The 18,650-nt window shown below is 38.3% G+C and overlaps 1 protein-coding gene across 2 annotated transcripts in view; it reads left to right on the plus strand.

The window, feature by feature from the left end:
* The window catches only part of PARP8 (poly(ADP-ribose) polymerase family member 8), a 122,769-nt gene that overhangs the window by 94,090 nt on the left and 10,029 nt on the right, over window positions 1-18,650 (plus strand). For both annotated transcript variants that reach the window (XM_002196996.6, XM_030257350.4), the window contains 11 exons: window positions 651-743; window positions 6,315-6,440; window positions 8,020-8,085; window positions 9,360-9,427; window positions 9,733-9,781; window positions 10,502-10,614; window positions 10,783-10,855; window positions 11,851-11,920; window positions 13,871-13,950; window positions 14,909-14,978; window positions 18,307-18,391. In XM_002196996.6, the coding sequence (XP_002197032.1) occupies window positions 651-743; window positions 6,315-6,440; window positions 8,020-8,085; window positions 9,360-9,427; window positions 9,733-9,781; window positions 10,502-10,614; window positions 10,783-10,855; window positions 11,851-11,920; window positions 13,871-13,950; window positions 14,909-14,978; window positions 18,307-18,391 (893 nt within the window). The remainder of the gene's footprint in view (window positions 1-650; window positions 744-6,314; window positions 6,441-8,019; window positions 8,086-9,359; window positions 9,428-9,732; window positions 9,782-10,501; window positions 10,615-10,782; window positions 10,856-11,850; window positions 11,921-13,870; window positions 13,951-14,908; window positions 14,979-18,306; window positions 18,392-18,650) is intronic.

Here is an 18,650-nt window from a genome sequence, read left to right on the forward strand (position 1 = left end):
TTGTGATGCCATGATGAATTATTTTTTAATAGGCAAAAGTTGGTTCAACAAGTAGGGGGTTTTATTATTTAATAGCTGAAAAAAGACTTGAAGTGTCTTTATTTCTTAAAATAAGTAAGCTTCAAAATATGGCCTTTATGCTTAAAAATGTAATGTATTTTCGTATAGTCTCCCAATGATTTGTTAAATTGTCAAAAATTAAACATAGCCTCTTCAAGAAATTTGTCTTCCAGATCAGATTTTTATGTGTGTTCTGAACAGCAGTGCAAGAAGCTATGACGAATAAATCTGCATCCATTAGCTTCAGGATTTGTTCTCTATTACGTTTAATTATGTAGGAAGCTTTCAGATAGATAATCTTAAGAAAATTGGGGTACTATGCCTGTAATTTTGGTTTTGTAACTGTGCTGGGATTTCTTTTAAATGTAGCCTCTCTGAATACTTGTGAGTTTTAGAGTTCTTCAGGTTAGTAAAATGTTTCTCTAATGTATCTTCCTCAATAATTGATATGTATTAATTATTTGAAATTAATGTTGCAGTTAAAATATGAATCATTAGCATTAATTAGGGTTTTGTTGTAGGTCATGACATGATAAAAACAAGAACTCAAATTAGAACAGAAATAAAATTAACTTTCTTTTTTTGTATAGCCCACTGTTTGTGAACGGGAACTCTGTGTATTTGCTTTCCAAACATTAGGAGTGATGAATGAAGCTGCTGATGAAATTGCAACTGGGGCACAGGTAGGATTATCTGATGTTTTCTGTAGTTTACTCAGTCCTCCCTGTCTCTTCCAGTATGTGTTTTGACTTGTATGCACCATATAATTACTGTTTGGTAGGTATTATTTATTTGTCCACTGTTTAGCTGTAAATGCACTGGTGCCTTCAAATAGTATTAATGAGGTGTTTCCATTGTTTTGCTTCCATGTAATTAGAGCAACTGCTTTTGTACCCTGTTGTATTCAATTAGGTCACCTGGGTTGTTAATAAATGCAGCCATTGTAATTTGGAGATAATTCACCTAATGAGCCATTACTACTCTCATGCAATTAATAAGTTACTTCCCATTCATGGTCTTGGGATGCAGGGATCCACTGAGCATCTGTTGTTGCAATCATTACATAGGAGTGGGAAAGTCCTTACTGATATTAGTACACAGGGTTCTTCCTTTTTCTCAAGGATCAGAAATTTAATATAAGCCTGCTTCCTGACTCTAAATTCAATTATTGATGTAGTTATAACCCTATCATTGTTTTCTTAAAGTATTTTAAATTACACTTCCAAATCACTAAACTAATGTTTCATTAAAACAGTAGTTAAAAGATCTTATGTTTAAGGTCCCTTTAAGATCTTGCGGTAAAAGTCTGCACATCTTAAGGAAAAGTGCATTTGAATCCAATTTTCTGGTTACTGTGCTTCTACATAGTAAGCAACATGAGTGTTTTGGAAGAAAAACCTTCAGTTTATTTAACTTTAACTAGCACTAGTGAGTATGGTCACTGGAAATTATTCTGGTAGGTGCCTGAATACAACCTCAAAGGCAGAAAGTTGCAACAGTATAGATCAGCTTCCTCACTTGAGAATATGACTGTGGAATCAGAACAGCAGTGTTACATTGTTCTCGGACATGCCTTTCCCCCATTCCCTGGGACCCCTGTGACTCTGATCAGATAACCCTGGACCCCTCCTTCCTGCCCTGACAGGGTTGGTGGAGAGCCAAGAAGCCCTCCCTGTCCAAAGCCTAGATAAACCCCTGACATTTCCTGTTCGTCCTCTTTTGCCCTGCTCTTTCCCTTGGACATCACAGAATAAAGAGAGCTGCACCATCATATATTGGGGTCAGAGCCTCTTTTGGAAATCTTTGCCATCTCCTGATATTCCTTTCCTCAAAGCCTCGGATCTCTGGGCTAGCCTGATAATTTGGGGGCTGAGAGTGGAGAAACATCACAGCAGTTCTTCATCTGATGTCTGAAGACCACTGGATTTGTAACCTCTAGTTACCAATACTTGGTAGACTATTGGGATAGCAGTTTAGGCTTGTAAGAAATGGAGGTGTGCAGATGAAGCCCCACCTCTTCCTCTGTGAGCATTTAACTTTTTAAATTTAGGCAGACATTACATTACACGTACATTCAGAATCATAGAATCATAGAATAATGGGAGTTGGAAGGGAGCTGTAAAGGTCATGTAGTCCTACGCCCTGCCATGAGCCAGGACAATGACAACTTCAACTAGATCAGGTTGCTCAGAGCCCTGTCCAACTTGGCCTTGAATGTTTCCAAGGATGGGGCATCTACCATGTGTCAGTGTTTCATCACTGTCACTGTAAAAATCTTCTTTATATCTAGTCTGTATCTCCCCCCTTCAGTATAAAACCGTTACCTCTCGTCCTATCAAAGCAGGTTCTGCTAAAAAGATTTTCCCTATCTTGTCAATGGTTTGCAATAAGGTTTCCCAAAAGCCTTCTTGTCTACAGGCTGAACAACCCCACCTGTTTCAGCCTGTCTTCATCAGGAGGGCATTCCAGTCTTCTGATCAGTTTTGTGGCCCTCCTCTGGACTTGCTCCAACAGGTGTAGTCCTTTCTTATGTTGCGGACCCCAGAGCTGGAAACAGTGCTCAGGTGGACTCTCTATGAGGGCAGAGGGGCAGAATCCCCTCCCTCCCCTGCTGCCCACGGGGCTCTGGATGCAGCCCAGGACACGTTTGGCTCTCTGGGCTGTGAGTGCCAAGGCCGGGCCATGTGCAGCCTCTCACCCGCAGCAGGCACAGAGGTGGCAGATCCATAGTTTCCAGAGCCCTCCTTTCTATCCTTTTTAAAATAGGTGCAGTATTTCCCTTTTTCCAGTCACCTCTGGCTTCACCTGACTGCCATGCCTTTTGACTTGGCATAGAGAGTAGCTTGGCAACTCTATCAGCCAATTCCCTCAGGATTCTGAGATGAATCTTATCAGGTCTCATAGACCTTTCTGTGTTCATGTTCCTCAGGGGCTCTCAAATCTAATCTTCACTGACAGTGGGAAGCAATTGCTTCCCTACTTCCTGTCTTGAGCTTCATGAACTCGAGAGGTGTGTGAAGGGGAGACTGCCAATGAAGACAAGCAAAAAGCTGTCAAGTTCCTTGGTCTTCTCATTATCTGCAGTTACCATTTTGCCAGTCATGTTCAAAGAGGGGTGCACTTTCTTTGACCTTCCTTTTCTGTCTCCCATGCCTTCAGAAGCCTCTTTGTTAATCTTTGCACCCTTGTAAAGTTCATCTCTAGTTGCACCTTGGGCTCCCTCACCCCATCCTGACACAAGCAGGCTATAGCCCTGTATTCTTCCTAGAATATCTATCCCTGCATCCTTTGCCTGTGCATTTCCTTCTTTCCTTTTAGTCTTATCCACAAGTCTGGAGTCATCCTTGCTGACATCTTGTCTTCCTTTCCTGATTTTCTACACATGGGGATTGAACCCCATGCACGCTATGGAAGGCATTCCTAAAGATCTGCCAGCTCTGATCTGTTCCCTTGTCCCTGAAAACGTTTTCTAGGGAGTCCTATTGAATAAGTATTTGAACAGCTGGAAGGTTGCTTTTCTAAAATTTATAAATTAGATATGAGCTTTTTTAACTAGAGCTGACTAAGTAGAGGAGAGGTGGCCCTGGTTAGCCCTCACTCTGTTTTATGTAAGTATCAGTGTTGCAAACATGTGCAGAGTTTGCTGTAGATCTCTGGAGTGCCTCTACATTTACAGAGCTTTACTGTAGAATTTTGAAGTGATTACAACCTTAAGAGTGCATAAAAGAGTTAGATAAGGGGTTTTGTCTATTGTCCCCTTGGACCTAGGTAGCTAAATTCTGCTAAGGTTCACTCTAGTGACAGCATTGCAGACAGCTCACTGTATTGGATCTGACTGAGCTCCCCATTCCTGTTTGCAGAAAAAGTTCATCAATTCTAGAGTTTGATCCAAATGAGCTCTTTTTGTCATTAGTTCAGGACAGTGTGAATCATGGCAAAGACTGTCAGCACAGTGGTTATTTCTCTAAAAGCCTAGGAAGCTTAGGCTTACTAGTAAAAGGAAGGTGTTCACATTTTTGTCTGATTAATCCTCCTCTAAATCATTTTGTCTAGTGAAGAAGGCTAAATACAGGTTCCCATCATTAGAAATCATATCCTATTTTGTCTTTTGTGCTTTCAGCTAGTTTCCTGAGGTGCACAAACCTACTTTGTCACTCCAAATAATCCAATGGCTTCTCCTTAATAATGATTGTTCTTTCTAAAACTTTTCATCCTGAACTCAAGTTACCTTGTATTAGTCATGTAGGCAAAATGCTTGAAAATTAGATGACTGATTGCTTGATAGTTCCTACTCCCGGTAAAGAGTCCCTTGAGAGGCACTGCTTTAGGGACTGATGTCATAAGAGGAATTGTCATCAGCAAGTGTTGTTCTTGTCCTTCATGCAACTATTTTAATCCTTACTTACTCCAGTACCTCCGATTGAGGAGGAGTCCATGCCCAGTTTTAAGGACATCTGATAGATCCACAGCACTTCTGTTCCCTAGGAATGTATATGCAAGTCTCTATTACAGGGTTTATATGAGATTTACCTCTCAGTTTAAGTTGTTTTGCATTGCATCAACTCAAAACAATGACCTCAGGGGAAATCAAGTGTAAAAAAAAGGCAGAATTTGAAACAATCTAGGAGTCAACTGTTTAAAGGAGGGCTTCTTAGTAGAACTGTGCCAGTTTTAAGACAGTGTCCTATCACGTAAATCATAGAGCAAGATAGATTTGAGTCTCTGCATCAAAAGATCTCGGGACTCAAACAGCTCTTCCCTAGGAGTGTTTTGTGACAGCAGACTACGAAGTGCTTCTCAGAAGCAGGATGAACTCATGGTCAATTTCACAGTAATACATTTACACAGGGACAAGTCTGCTGCCTCATCTGGTTGCTGATCTTTGTAAGTGGTAGTGTATATGCCATATTTCAAAACATTCATCTCACATACTGATAGTTTAAACTGGAAAGTAATTAGATAACCATTGGGGAAGGGGTCATTATTTAAGTAATTTCATTTTTCAGTATATGTGAGATGTTTAGTAATTGCAACTAACAATATATTGAAACTGATGGAGAAAATTGTCCATTCTTGCTGAAGGAGCAGAGGAGGAGAATGGCAGCTATATGACTCACCACAGCACAGTTCTTTGCCCCTTTCATCATTATTCTTATTTTCATTCTTAATCTCTAAAAGGTCGTCATTTTTTTCCATCCAAATTATCAGATACAGTGACAGATGTAGAAAATCTTCTAGATGAGTGTGAGCTGTGAGATGAGATCTGATCTGTGTGGAGTTGTGGGGGGAACCAGGAATATCTACTAACTCCAGCTTGTCTCAGTTTTTCCTTTTTTTTTTTGTGAAAAAGTTGTTTTCACACAGGAGTGTTTTCAGAAGGTGCAGAAAAAACATGAGAAAATTAGTTAATCTGCAGCTACTTTTTATATAGCAGTTTTGGATTTCATTATGAGCTGGATTTATATTTCACAGGTGCCATAAAGCTGCATTCTCTCATGTTTATTATTGCTGTGTTCTACTTTTAACTTCTGAATTACATATTTTGAAACAATTACATGGGAATCTGTGTCTAAGTAGTATATGTACTTATGTACCCATCTATGTGCACATTACATGCACAGTCCTGGGGAGAAATTGTGAAAATCAAAGATACTCAAAGAAGTGTTGTAATTTTGTACAACAGGATGAAAAGAAGAGGATGCCCCAGTGTGAGCTGTGCAGATGACTGTTAAATCATTGCAGTATTCTGGATTTAGCAGAAGCAATGTTTTCAAGTGTTTCTGTGATTACAGTCTTCAGGAGAAGACCAGAAAGTGGTGCAAATTTGACAGACTGCGCCTTGTTCTTGAGCAAAGTTTTTACTGTCTGTACAGAGATACACAGATCTAGCACAATTTCATTTCCTTAGTGAATAAATTTTATACAGGAATTCACGTGTGCACAAGAGCAAGGAATAGATCAACTAATATATTTGATGTTGTAAATAGGACCAGATACTGGTCCTCTTATATGCCATGGCTGAACCCAAACTCTGTTGAGGTCAGTGGAAAAAATTTAGTCCGTAACTGTCTCCTGTGGATAACACAGTTTGGGCAACATAGGTAACAATGAAATACAATATAACTGTAATGTGTAAGTAAAAAAAAGGCAGATTGGAAGATACATTATAAAGAAGATCGGAAGATACATTGTAAGTACTTATAAAAGTACTTATTTTGAATAAACATAATAAATATGTCTTTTTTTATCCCCAGGTAGTTGATCTGTTAGTATCTATGTGTCGGTCTGCATTAGAATCACCTAGGAAAGCTGTCATTTTTGAGCCATATCCTTCTGTAGTTGATCCTAATGATCCTCAGATGCTGGCCTTTAACCCCAGGGTAAGTAGCAACCTTTAATTGTGTCATCTCTTGATTTTAGTAATATATGAGATTTCAAAGCAAAGACTTCTCATGGAGGAGTCTCCTTTATTATGTGATACAGCTCCAGAATATAGCACAAGTGTGTTTTCAAAAATTTGCATTTTTTATTTTTTGTCTCTGACAAGGTACTTGAATATAGACTTGTCCTGGTTCTGGCCAGGAAAAGGGTTAATTTTTGCAGTAGCCAGAATGGGGTATGGCTGAGACCCAGAAGCTATTCTATACCACCTCACATCATTTCTGGGAGCAGGGGGAAGGGAGTCTCTACTAGAAAAAAGAGGGAAAAGAGTTCCCATTTTACTTGGCAGAGGGAGCAGTTGTATATTATTTGTTACTGGTTTTCTTATCTCATTGCTGTTTCCAGCTGATTGTTCTTAGCTCAGCCTGTGATCTTTACCTTGTGCTTCCCAATTCTCTGTCCCACAGCAGGGGGAAAGTGGAAGGAGGAGAGGGAAGAGGACACTGAGCAGTGCTAAGTCTCAGTGGCAACAGTAAATTGGAGAATACCGTCCCTAAACCATGACAAAATTGTAGGTTATGTTAAAGCCAAGAAACTCTTCTAAGAGACAAATTCTAGATGCAAAATTTTATATTCTAAGTGTTTTTTTCTCAATATGCACATTGGACACAAATGAAAGATGGCCTTTGAAAGACAGAGGTCATGTAAGCCAGGGGATTTCCAGTCCGTCTTTTCATTCTTAGAAGTGTCGTTGCTGTCATCTCATTTTCTCACTACTATTTCCTTGTATGCAGTTTTATCAGATGTTAATAGTTGAATTTTGTGCAAGCATCAATTTTGAAATAAAGAATTGTGCTTGCATTACCTGCTCCTTGGGCTCCTAATGCTGCCATTCAGGGAAGCTCTCAAGCCGTGAATATCCCATCTCCCTAAAGCCATCTCCCCAAAGGCATAGAGGAGAATTTGGCATGTCCCTGCTGGGATGCATTTCCCTCTCTCTGAGCAAAGGCCAGCTAGCAGGAGTTCTTTGTGAGGAGAGGCTGAGGTGTTCTGCAATGTGTTGGCAAGACCCGAAGATGGGAAAGAGTGAAGCTGCTGTGGAGTGTGAAGCATGGACTGTTTAGCTTGTTCACTCGGTACCGGTGGAGCTGTCTGTTAGTGGCTCCTAAGCAATAGGTCAGCAAAGATTGGGGTGAGGCAGAGGGACCACATCTGTTTATATGCATTTTATTTAAAATCCGTTTGGGTCACTGTATTACTTACCCCAACAGCATGTTGTCCAACTAACTGTGTTTAGTTACAAATATTTGTTTAAAAATGAGCTGGTGTTTGGAGTGTTTTGGAGAGCTCAGTGAAATTCAAAGAAGAAAGATCATAACAATATTTTTTCAATTATTTTTTTCTGGATGATGAATAAGACTCTGTAGAAGAAATCTAATAGTTAGAAATGTTTGAAAGAATTGGTTTGCCCATCATATCTCCTAGCTTCGGTTTTATACACACCCAGAGAATTCAGGTGTTTTTAGAGCCAAATACTAATACTCTTTGAACTTTTTTGTGTATTTTATGCCACATCAGAAGAAGAACTATGACCGAGTCATGAAAGCATTGGACAGTATCACTTCCATCAGAGAGATGACACAGGTAAATTTAAAAATACTTACCTAACTGAATCACTGTTTCTAGATCTTGAAAGATCTTTTTCTGCATATGATGGGTTGAGAAGTCAATGGTATAATTTCTTTCCTATATAACTGTAATGATATTGAAGTGTTTATTCAAAATAACAAACCTGTCCTTAATGCCAGGTAAATAAAAATAATGAAGTAGAACTCAGATCTTTTGAAGTTTAAATAAGAGATAATAACAGCATAATGAGACATTTTAATGGGGTCATCACCAACTGCTGCATTTCTGGAAATACCAAAGTCAGAGTCTCTATTTCCAAAGCAAAAGTAATTGATCTTGTGTCAATGTTCTGAATGGTATTCTGAATGACATTATATTTATTTCTATTATAGCAAATTTTCTATCAACTAAGTATAGCTGGGGGCTTGGAAGGTTGGGTCTCTTGGGTTTACTGTCGTATTATTTCTCATGGCATATTTGATGGTTGTATTTCTGTTTATTTTTACACTCCTTTCCCAAACAACCCAGCTGATTATAAGTTGTTGTTTAAATCCCTTCCATATATCTTGCTTTTCCAACTGCTATATATATGTATCCTCACAACAGTTTTCAATCTTGTTCTGTGTATTAACAAAATACTTTGGGATTCTTGAGTGCAGAATGTATAGAGAGGAATAAAATAAATTGAAAATTAAAATTCACTCCTTTTTTTGTTAATTTGTTTAACATTTTGTAAAAATTTTAGAAATTGGGTGTTTCTGTGATTTCTTATGGTGTCTTTTAAAGATAGAAAATAATTACCATTCTGGGTTTTTAATGTTAAAATAATTTTTGGACTAATGAATTTTAAAGGGATGCTTTGCATTGTGATTGAAATCAAGAACAATGTTCAAAGAAATGACAATATGACATGGTATTTATATCTTGAAACAGTTGAAAATACCAAATGGATTAGTTTGACTTTCTTTGAGAGACTTAATTTTGTGAAGTTCCAGTCCAATTTCATAATCAAGAGTCACACAAAAATAGATATCTTCTTCTGTTCTCCCTGAAGTCACCAATGTTTGCTATAATATAGTCATTTTGCTGCTAATTATATGCTTATTATTTTACTCTAGGGAAAATAATTGCTATACTAATTCTTGTTGTCAAAACACACAACTCTACTAGGCTGTATATCAGCAAAACTGTGATTTAAACCTAATAATGTATTTCCTTTAATAGATGAAATCATGGGCAATGTAACATACAAAATTCAACCTAGAAATAATGTAATTCCTCTTTTTTAGGCACCTTACTTGGAAATAAAGAAGCAGATGGATAAACAAGACCCACTTGCACATCCTCTTCTACAATGGTATAAAGTTTATTCACATGAGATAATAATTATCAAATTATCATTTGTAATGAATAATCACTTGACCAGTGTATTGAGGTATAAGGCCAGCCTGATAATTAATGTTGGTGTTTTCAACTGCAGCTATTCTGGACTGTTTCGGGACCTCATCTGGGTCCTCTGATCTCATTTTCTAGTTAAGGTTTGGCCTACTTCCATGTGATAGGTTTAGAGGCATACAGATGGGTGCTTTGTGATGGCCATTCATAACATATTTTTAACTTTGGTTTGGTTACTACGTCTAATACATCTGTTTCTTATTTCAGGGTTATTTCTAGTAATAGATCACATATTGTGAAGCTACCAGTGAATAGGGTAAGTGTCTGTGGGTTTTCTTATTATTTTCTGTTTTTTTTAATTAGCTTGTATTAGCATTTCAGGTGGGAGTTTACTAGCAAAATGTAGGTGTCTACATTCAAACTGATTGCATGGACTCCTTTAATAGATAAGGCAGTTTAGGTCATGATTTTTAGAAACTTGTAAATATCTGAAATAGATCAATAGGTTCATAAAAAACCCATTTGAGATGAGTAACTCAAGTTCAGGTGTCTACCTGGTAATCATCTGGGATTAGGTGAGAGAAACATTGCTTTTTGTTTTGTTACTGTATAGAATATTAGATGCAGAATTGTACTGAAAGCAGTGCACACAAACATGCTGTTCAGGAGATCCACATATAAGTAACCTCTGTTTAAGGGCATAGTAATATGCAACCTTCCAAATAACCTTCATTCAAAGTTAGCTCTGATAGACTACTATGATGAAATTCTTCAGTTTAGTTATTAAAGCCATTTTAAATTGAAATCTAGTTTCCAAAAATTTCCGTATGTTTCATAAGCTGAAAGTCATTCTTACTATTTGATTTCAGCTTGAAACTGTGGTAGTGAGACCAGTTTCAACTTAGTTCATGCAGTTATTTAGATGCAGTCATGTATTGTGTGGAAAAGCACAATATCTTAAGAATTGTCATCAGAGAATTATAATACTTTCATATTAATCAACTTCGCTTCACATGTGCACTCTTATATTTTACAGCAACTGAAGTTTATGCACACTCCCCACCAGTTCCTTCTTCTCAGCAGTCCACCAGCCAAAGAATCCAATTTCCGAGCTGCTAAAAATCTCTACGGAAGTACCTTTGCATTTCAGTGAGTATATATATTCTTAATAACCAAAGGTTATTGAAATGCCATGCTATTTTTTTACTTCTGGCATTTGAGGTTTGCAGCTGTGAATCTACTGTTTTAATAGATTTCTGATGTAATTTTTATATTTTACACTGTGAATTTTACCTCTTTCTTTTTCATTTTATTCAGTGGTTCACACATTGAAAATTGGCATTCCATCCTGAGGAACGGCTTAGTTGTTGCTTCTAATACGAGGCTGCAGGTAAATAAACAAAACAGATTTTAGCTAATCTGTTCATGCTTGGTTACGTATTAGTTATGGCAAATTTTCAGGGGGTTTCATTCTAGTAGCCATATAGCTGGAAAAAGGGATGATTTCAAATACCATCTTGTTTCCTGTGAAAAAGTACTTTTTACTTTTCTGATGCAATTAAAATGAAGTAATGTGTCTGCTGTAACGTCTAGAAAATCCCTTTGCGGGAATCAGCGTTTCAGTTTTACATTGCAGAGCAGCACCTCTAGGAGGCTTTGCTCGGTAAGGCAGCCAGTCGCAAGTGAAAGTCAGAGCTGCCTAAACTATCTCCGTGTCATAGGATCCAGAAACATGCTAGAGTTACAGGAACTGGGCTTGCAGCACTCTGCCTCTCTGATTTCTTTGGGAATGGAAGCATGAAGTGTGCTGGCCAGAAGGGATCTAGTGCAAACTTCTCAGACCGAATCATCAGACCACTATTGCAAAGTAGGCACTAGAGAGGGACTGAGGAGCTCTAATGCAGAGTATTTTAGCATTGTGGGTTTGGTAGCTCTCCCCAGAGCTGAGTCCATGTACCTTGAGGAGGATCCCAGGGCATATTTGATCATGTACAGAAACACTCTTTGTAGACATCCTCCATAGTAATACTAGATTTAAAAACAGAAACCACAATTTTATATATGAGTCTTCAGTAGAATTTTGTGTGGGCATCTGGTTTTTTGTTTAGACATAGTTTCCAGGATATATATATATATATATATATATATATATGTACACACACACACGCACACACACGCGCGCGCACACACACACACACACACATATATATATATGTAAGTTTTTATACTCAAGGCATGATTTTTTAAAATACTTCTTTGAACACTGTTAATTACACAGAATAAATAAGTAGGATGGGCAAATGTGCTATGACCTGTTCCTGTAATAATTATTATTTTCTCCTCATTACCAAATTTATGCTAAGTAGTCACTCTGCTCTTTTTCAGCTCCATGGTGCAATATTTGGAAGGGGAATCTACCTTAGTCCATTGTCAAGCATATCATTTGGTTACTCAGGTGATATTTATAAATCACTCTAAAGTTGGACAAATATAGGGGTGTATCTTATTCTACTGCTTCTTCTTACAGCTTTGCTGTTTAAAACATTATATTCAATTTAATCGTTGTTGACTGTCATTAAATTTATTTTTTAAAAATTATATAAATAATAAGAAAATAGAAAATTACCTTGTTAAACACTGTCCTTACTTTTCAAGGTGCTTAGAATTCTTAAACTTGTGCTTGAGGTAAATATCAGCTAATACTGAAAGCTATATGTAGCAGGTCTTGATGGTTTAGCTGAAATCCAGCTTAGTGGTTTTTGTCAATACCTGCCTAAGTTCTATCTAACTCCACCCATGAATTCATGGTCTTTTACGACTTCATCTGAAAAAACAAGTATTGATCAATAGACATGTTCAACCATGTGTATTTAAGAGTATTCCCGAGTATCACTGTTATGTCAGGACTACATAGAAAGTACAACTCAATGGGTTTATTTTAGCCTGAGAAGGAACATAATTTGTACCACCAGTGAATCCTGAAGTGAGTGTTGCAGGGTTTTCCATGTAAGAATTAAATATTAAACAAATGCATCTTACAGACAAGACACTTAGACATGTACATTGAGAAATTAAAGGGACTTTCTTCTTTAGGTATGTGGTATTTACCATTTCCTCACATATGAAAGTTCAAGGATATAGTTTAATGTGTGTTCATGTGTATGTAGATAATTCTGAGTTTTAGTTGTGCTTTCTGATACTCAGTGTTTCTTGGTCATGTTTTAGGAGCTCAACTTTTTGAGCTACTATTTGAGGAACTTCAACATCAGTTATCTCTAGATGCACTTTTACCTTATAAGAGATTACATGAGTATGAAGGCTTCTTAGGTCTCACTAAATGTGGTGGTTGAAGTATCCTTATCTAACAAAATGTCTTTTTTTTGGACAATACTGCTTTGTCAACTTCAGTGTGTTATTGCTCCTCTGCCTCTCTTGGCCTCTTCCAACCTGTCTCCTCCAGGAAGGAGGCTTGTGTTCCACTGAAGTGTGTAAATCCTTGATGCTAAGAAAAACCATGAAGGAGTCCTACATATTCCGTTCCTTCAAAGAGTTAAACTTGCCCATAATTCAGTTGTATTTACGAAGTGCCAAATATTGGAAGTGTTCAAGGTGAGGTCACATGGGGCTCAGAGCAGCCAGGTCTAGCGGAAGGTGTCCTTACTCATGGCAGAGGGGTTGGAATGAGATGATCTTTAGGTCCCTTCCAACACAAACCATTCCTTGATTCTTTGAAACATAGGATGTTGGAAACTCAAGGAAGTCCATAGTATCATGCAAAACAGGAATTTAATTTAAACCAAGATGAGGGATATGAATGAAATCTAAGGCACAATTGTATATGTTTCAGTTTCTGAGATGGAACTGGATCAAATAATTTAATATTTTATGTGTAGATAAGGAGATCAAACCAAGGTAGATTTCAAAATTTAAATTGCCTACTCATACAAATTATTTAGACTTCTAATAAAATTCCATAAAGGGCTAAAGATGAGTATCTAAAGTTCTTTCTGTCATGATTTTTGCCTTCCCATTCACAGTAAATCAGACTTCTATTTCAGCCTGAATAGGGTCAAGTGGATTGAGGACATACTGACCTACAACCCTGTTAAGCCACCACATAAGAATATTCCTGATCTGAATTCAGTGGCACTTAGGCTCAGGTTTATCTGCTTTTGCACCTACTTAATGCTAGCTTAACTTTGCAAAAGTCTTTGCAATACATGAAGAGGTATCTATAATTTACTGGATTTATATTGTGATATTCTCTAACAAAGTTAATGACCTTTTTGAGTGCCATGCAAAAGACTGTGATTCTCACTGTGCTAACTCTTCCATTCTCATACTTAACTGTGCTTTTTATGGTTTTTATAGGCCAGGGTATCTTACATAATTTTAATATTCCTAGGGATGAACAAGAAGCAGCAGCAGAAGGTGTCAGCTAAAGATGAACCAGCTTCAGGCAGTAAGGGCAGTAATACATCACAGGTATGGTGTATCAACCATCTCTGGAAGATGTATGGGATTTATTACTGGGAATTCAGTAGCTGAAAGAGAGGTAATATTTCCTTTGTGCAACTTACCAGTGTTACTGCATTGATTGAAGTCAACAACTTCAGAGACTGCAAATATCAAATACAGTCCAACTGCTCTAGTAAAAATCGAGGGAGCACATTGCAGATTTTGTGCCATTCTTTTCTAAGCAGAAGAATTTAGGAAGAGAATGAAAACTAAATACAGGTTGCATTATGACCCCTAGCAACCCCTTGCCCTCTTGAGTTTTAGATTTCAAGAGCACTGAGGCAAAACAAAATGAGAATGGTTGTTGCTGGGAAATGAGCAGTGTGTAATTTATAGCAAGTAATTTTTTCTTTTTCACAAATTGTACATGTTGAACTATTACAATGCTGCTATATCTAAAGCAAACTCACAGCACCTGTGCATAGAGCTAAATTTCAGGAAACTCTTAGATATGTCTCCATGATTAGCACATAGAAATTACAGAATAGTCTTGCTTTGAAGGTAGATTGGCATGTCCCAGTAGAAGCTGTCAGAAGTAGGAAGGCAAATAAAGCATAAGGGTAGTGACCAGAGAATTAGTGGCTAAATTTACCTTTATTTTCCTATTTTTTTGTCTGATATCAATTTGTTTATCAGTAACACTGATATTTCTGATAATATTTTTAATTTTGTAATAATGAGGGACTTTTGGATATTATTTTTCTGGATAAAGGAGTTATATATCTCCTACAGTAATGCAAATAAGTAATAGGGTTTTTCTAAAAATTCTATTACGTTTAGAAATAAAATAGGGACATTTTAGAAAGACTGCCCCTTCCTTTGTTCATTAATAAATCACTGAAAATAGCAGCTGTCTGCTCTGTTGCTTTTTGTCTCTGTTTGTTTTACTGCACTAATTCTATTTTCTCACTTTTTTACATCTCAGTCACAGAAGAAAGGACAGCAGTCACAATTTTTGCAAAGCCGTAACTTAAAATGCATAGCCTTATGTGAAGGTAAGCTGAAAGCCCTTGTGCAGCTGTTGTAGACATGGCCACAGGATGCAGAGATTATAGGGTGCAAATCAGTGGGAGCTTTAGTTGGTTGTTTAGGTAAGAAACTGCTGGTGGATGTAGGAGTACCTGCTCAACAGCTGACCTTTATGCTTCAGAAAGAACATTTCCCCTCTTTGAACAGAACCTGTAGTAAATGCTGAATTGTCATGGGATATCATATACCTGTAGTGACTGATCATCTGGTCTGTGTTTCAAATGTGATCCTCTTCCTAAGCCATCAAGAAAACCAGAGTCATGTCCTTTACTTGAAGCTCTGACTTCTTGCAAGCTCTTGACAAATGCTTTAAACACATGAAAGTCAGGAAAAAGCACCTTTCATATAGAATTTCCAAATATTTTTTTACTGTTCAAACAAGCATCTGGCAACCAGCATGTTCTCCTTGTTTGCTTCAGAAATTTTAGGAAGTTAAAATCTAATGCTTGAGTACAGTCACTCTTGAAAGAATTGGCTATTCTGTTAATAACCACTGAAACCTCAGCAGGTTTTGAGAACAAATTGTGGCATTTGACTAAGAAATGCGCCTGTAGTTAGGAACTAGTCTTAGAAATTATATTAACCCAATTTGCCCATAATTTGGACCATTTGTTTTTTTAAAAAAGTGAAAATTAAGACAGAATGTGGAAAATGTATTATTTCGAAGTAGAATCTTTCAGCTGTACATAAGTAAGGATGTGTCATTCAACATGAAAATGCAATTTGAACTGTACAGAATACAGAAATTTAGTTCTAAAACTTCCACAAGGAACAAAACTTAAACACTTGGCCTTTAATGCCTGATTTTTTAAATGTAAATTACATCTTTCAAAAAGACTTTTTCATCCATGTTGTTCTTTCCTTGCACTTACTAATGGATTACAACTTTATAAGAGAGAATTTTAAATATTTGGTAAGATACATTTTGCAGCTTTCTTATTAATTTCTCTGTGCAAGAAGGTGGTTTAAGGGATTATTATAAACTATTAATGAGTAGTTTATGTAAAATCAATTGCAAGAAATGTTTGTTAAAATTTGCAGTTCATGAAAGAAATAGTATCAAAATTGAATATGCATGCGGTAATGTTAGTGTTAGAATAAAATAAACCAGGCTATTTCAGTGCCTGACAGCTGTCACCCAAGTCCAATCCTGACCAATTCAGAGCTGCCCAAACGTCATGGCATGTCATTAAGAGTATTGTTTAAATGCCTCTTAAACACTGACAGGTTGGGCACACCAACCACTCTGTAGGAAGTCAGAGTTTGACCAGCTATTGTGGTTCAGCCCCAACCACAACCCAGGCCCCACTCTGCCACTCACTCACTTTCTCCCAGCAGGGCTGGGGAGAGAGTCCAAACTGTAGAAGCCCAAGAGCTCATGGTTTGAGATAAAGACAGGTTAATAGGGAAAGCAAAACCGCTGCACGCAAGCAAAACAAAATAAGAAATTACTTCACTGCTTCCAACAGAGCTGTTCAGCCATCTCCAGGAGAGCCCGGTCCCACCACATGTAGGGGTTATTTGGGAAGATCAACGCCATAAATCCCCTTTCCTCCTTCTTTCCCTCACTTTATATGAGCATGATGCTACATGGTCTGGAATATCCCTTTGGTCAGTTTGTGTAACCTCTCCTGGCTGTGTCTGCTCCCAACCTCCCATGAATCCCCAGCTTTATTGGAGCGTGGCAGTATGAGAATCAGAAAAGGCCTTGGCTGGCTCTGTGTGAGCAATAACAAAAACATGTCTATACTGTCAGCACTGTGTTCAGCATGTCCAAACACTGCCCCCTGCCAGTCATTGGGAAGAGAATTAACTCTACCCCAGTCCAGCCCAGCATGCCACCCTCTCAGTAAAGAAATGCTTTGAAATGTCCAGTCTAAACCTCCTCCAGCACAGCGTTGAATCGTTCCCACACATCCTGTCACTGCATACCAGGGAGAGGTGCTCAGCACCTCCCTGTGCCCTTCACCTCCTCAGGAAGCTGCAGAGTGGTGAGGTCACCCCTCAGCCTCCTTTTCTCCAAACCAGACCAGCCAAATTCCTCCATTAGTCTCCTGGACATTCTTTCCAGCCGTCCCACCAGCTGTTTCCCTCCTCAGAATGCACGGAAGGACCTTCCCATCCTTCTCCACCCGCAGGGCCCAGCAGGCCCCAGGTGAGGCTGCCCCAAGGCTGAGCCCAGGAGGACCATCCCCTCTCTGGGCTGTGCTCGGTGCTCTGGGATGGGGTTTGTTGGGATGGGGTCTGTCCTCAGGGCTGCCCGGGCAATGCTGACCCACCCTGAGCCACTCCTCTCCCACTTCATCCCTGTGCCTGGTGTTACTCCTTCCCAGGCACAGAATCCACCATTTGGACTTGACAAATTTCACCCCATTTAAGGTTGCTCAGTGCTCCAATCTATCTAGATCCCTCTGCAAAGGCCTCTTGTCCCTCAGGAGATTCCACAGCACCTCCCAGTCTGGATCATCAGCAAACCTGCTACTGGTGCATCCAGTACTCACCTGCTGCATCCAGATGGTGGATAAATACAGAGAACTGGCCCTGGAATGGAACCCTGAGGAACAACCACTGTTGTGACCAGTCACCAACCAGATGTTGCCCCATCCACTACAACCCTTTGGGTTCAGTCCCTTGGTCAGTTCTTCACCCACCACACCATGAACCTGATCATCCCACAGCTCAAAAACTTGTCCAGAAGGATGCTCTTCAAATGCATTTAGATATCTTCAAATGTAAATTGATGGTATAGCTTCTAGTTAGCAATAAAAAGCTTTCTTTCCTGTGTTGTCCTCATTCTGCTGGTAAACTACCTGTTGTCAAATACATCGATCTAGTTTTGGCAAGCTTTTTGAACCTCTTGAGTCATAATTGCTACTTGTTTTAAATATTTGGTAGTATTGCACAGCCCACATATAGCAGTTTCAGGCTTTGTCTTAAGCAACTTGGTTTTGGGTCAGCCATCACTAAACACAAATATCTGTTCCAAGTGCTGAGGGTCTCAGACCCTCTTTAACAGCCCTATAGCTTTTAAAATTCAGTTTTTAATAAATGCATTTTTAAGCTTTCATTCAATTTAGCAACTTGCTCCCATACATCAAACATCTGTATTTTTGGAAAAGTATATTTTAGAAACAAGAACCAAGTTCATCTCCATTTTTGTACTAGAGTCAAGTCAAAATCTGCACTGCAGCACAGACACATAAAGGAAAACTGCACGTTCTCAAAAGACTATTTTGAGAGCAGTGTTTTCCAGGCATGTTTTCATCACTATGAAATTTGTTCTCTTTCTGATAGTGATAACCTCACCTGATCTGCACAAACATGGGGAGATATGGGTAGTTCCCAACACGGATCATGTGTGTACAAGATTTTTCTTTGTGTGAGTACAAAGCTTCTCTTTACATTCAGCTTCATACTAGAGCTTGTTCTTATGTTCCCTCCAATATTTGTAATTAATGTAGATAAAAGACATTTCTTCCTAATTCTGTTGAGTATTCCGTCATTTTTTATCTTTTGCTGTACTTACTTGTGCTAGAAATGTATGGATAAGCTCGTGTCAAATGTTTAGTAGATGTCTTTAATACAAATGGACAGGGAGTTCATGATTTTTCCTATTCAATAGCATTACTTCATGTTAT

The sequence above is a fragment of the Taeniopygia guttata genome, chromosome Z (genome assembly GCF_048771995.1).
Source record: "Taeniopygia guttata chromosome Z, bTaeGut7.mat, whole genome shotgun sequence".
Classification (NCBI taxonomy): domain Eukaryota; kingdom Metazoa; phylum Chordata; class Aves; order Passeriformes; family Estrildidae; genus Taeniopygia; species Taeniopygia guttata.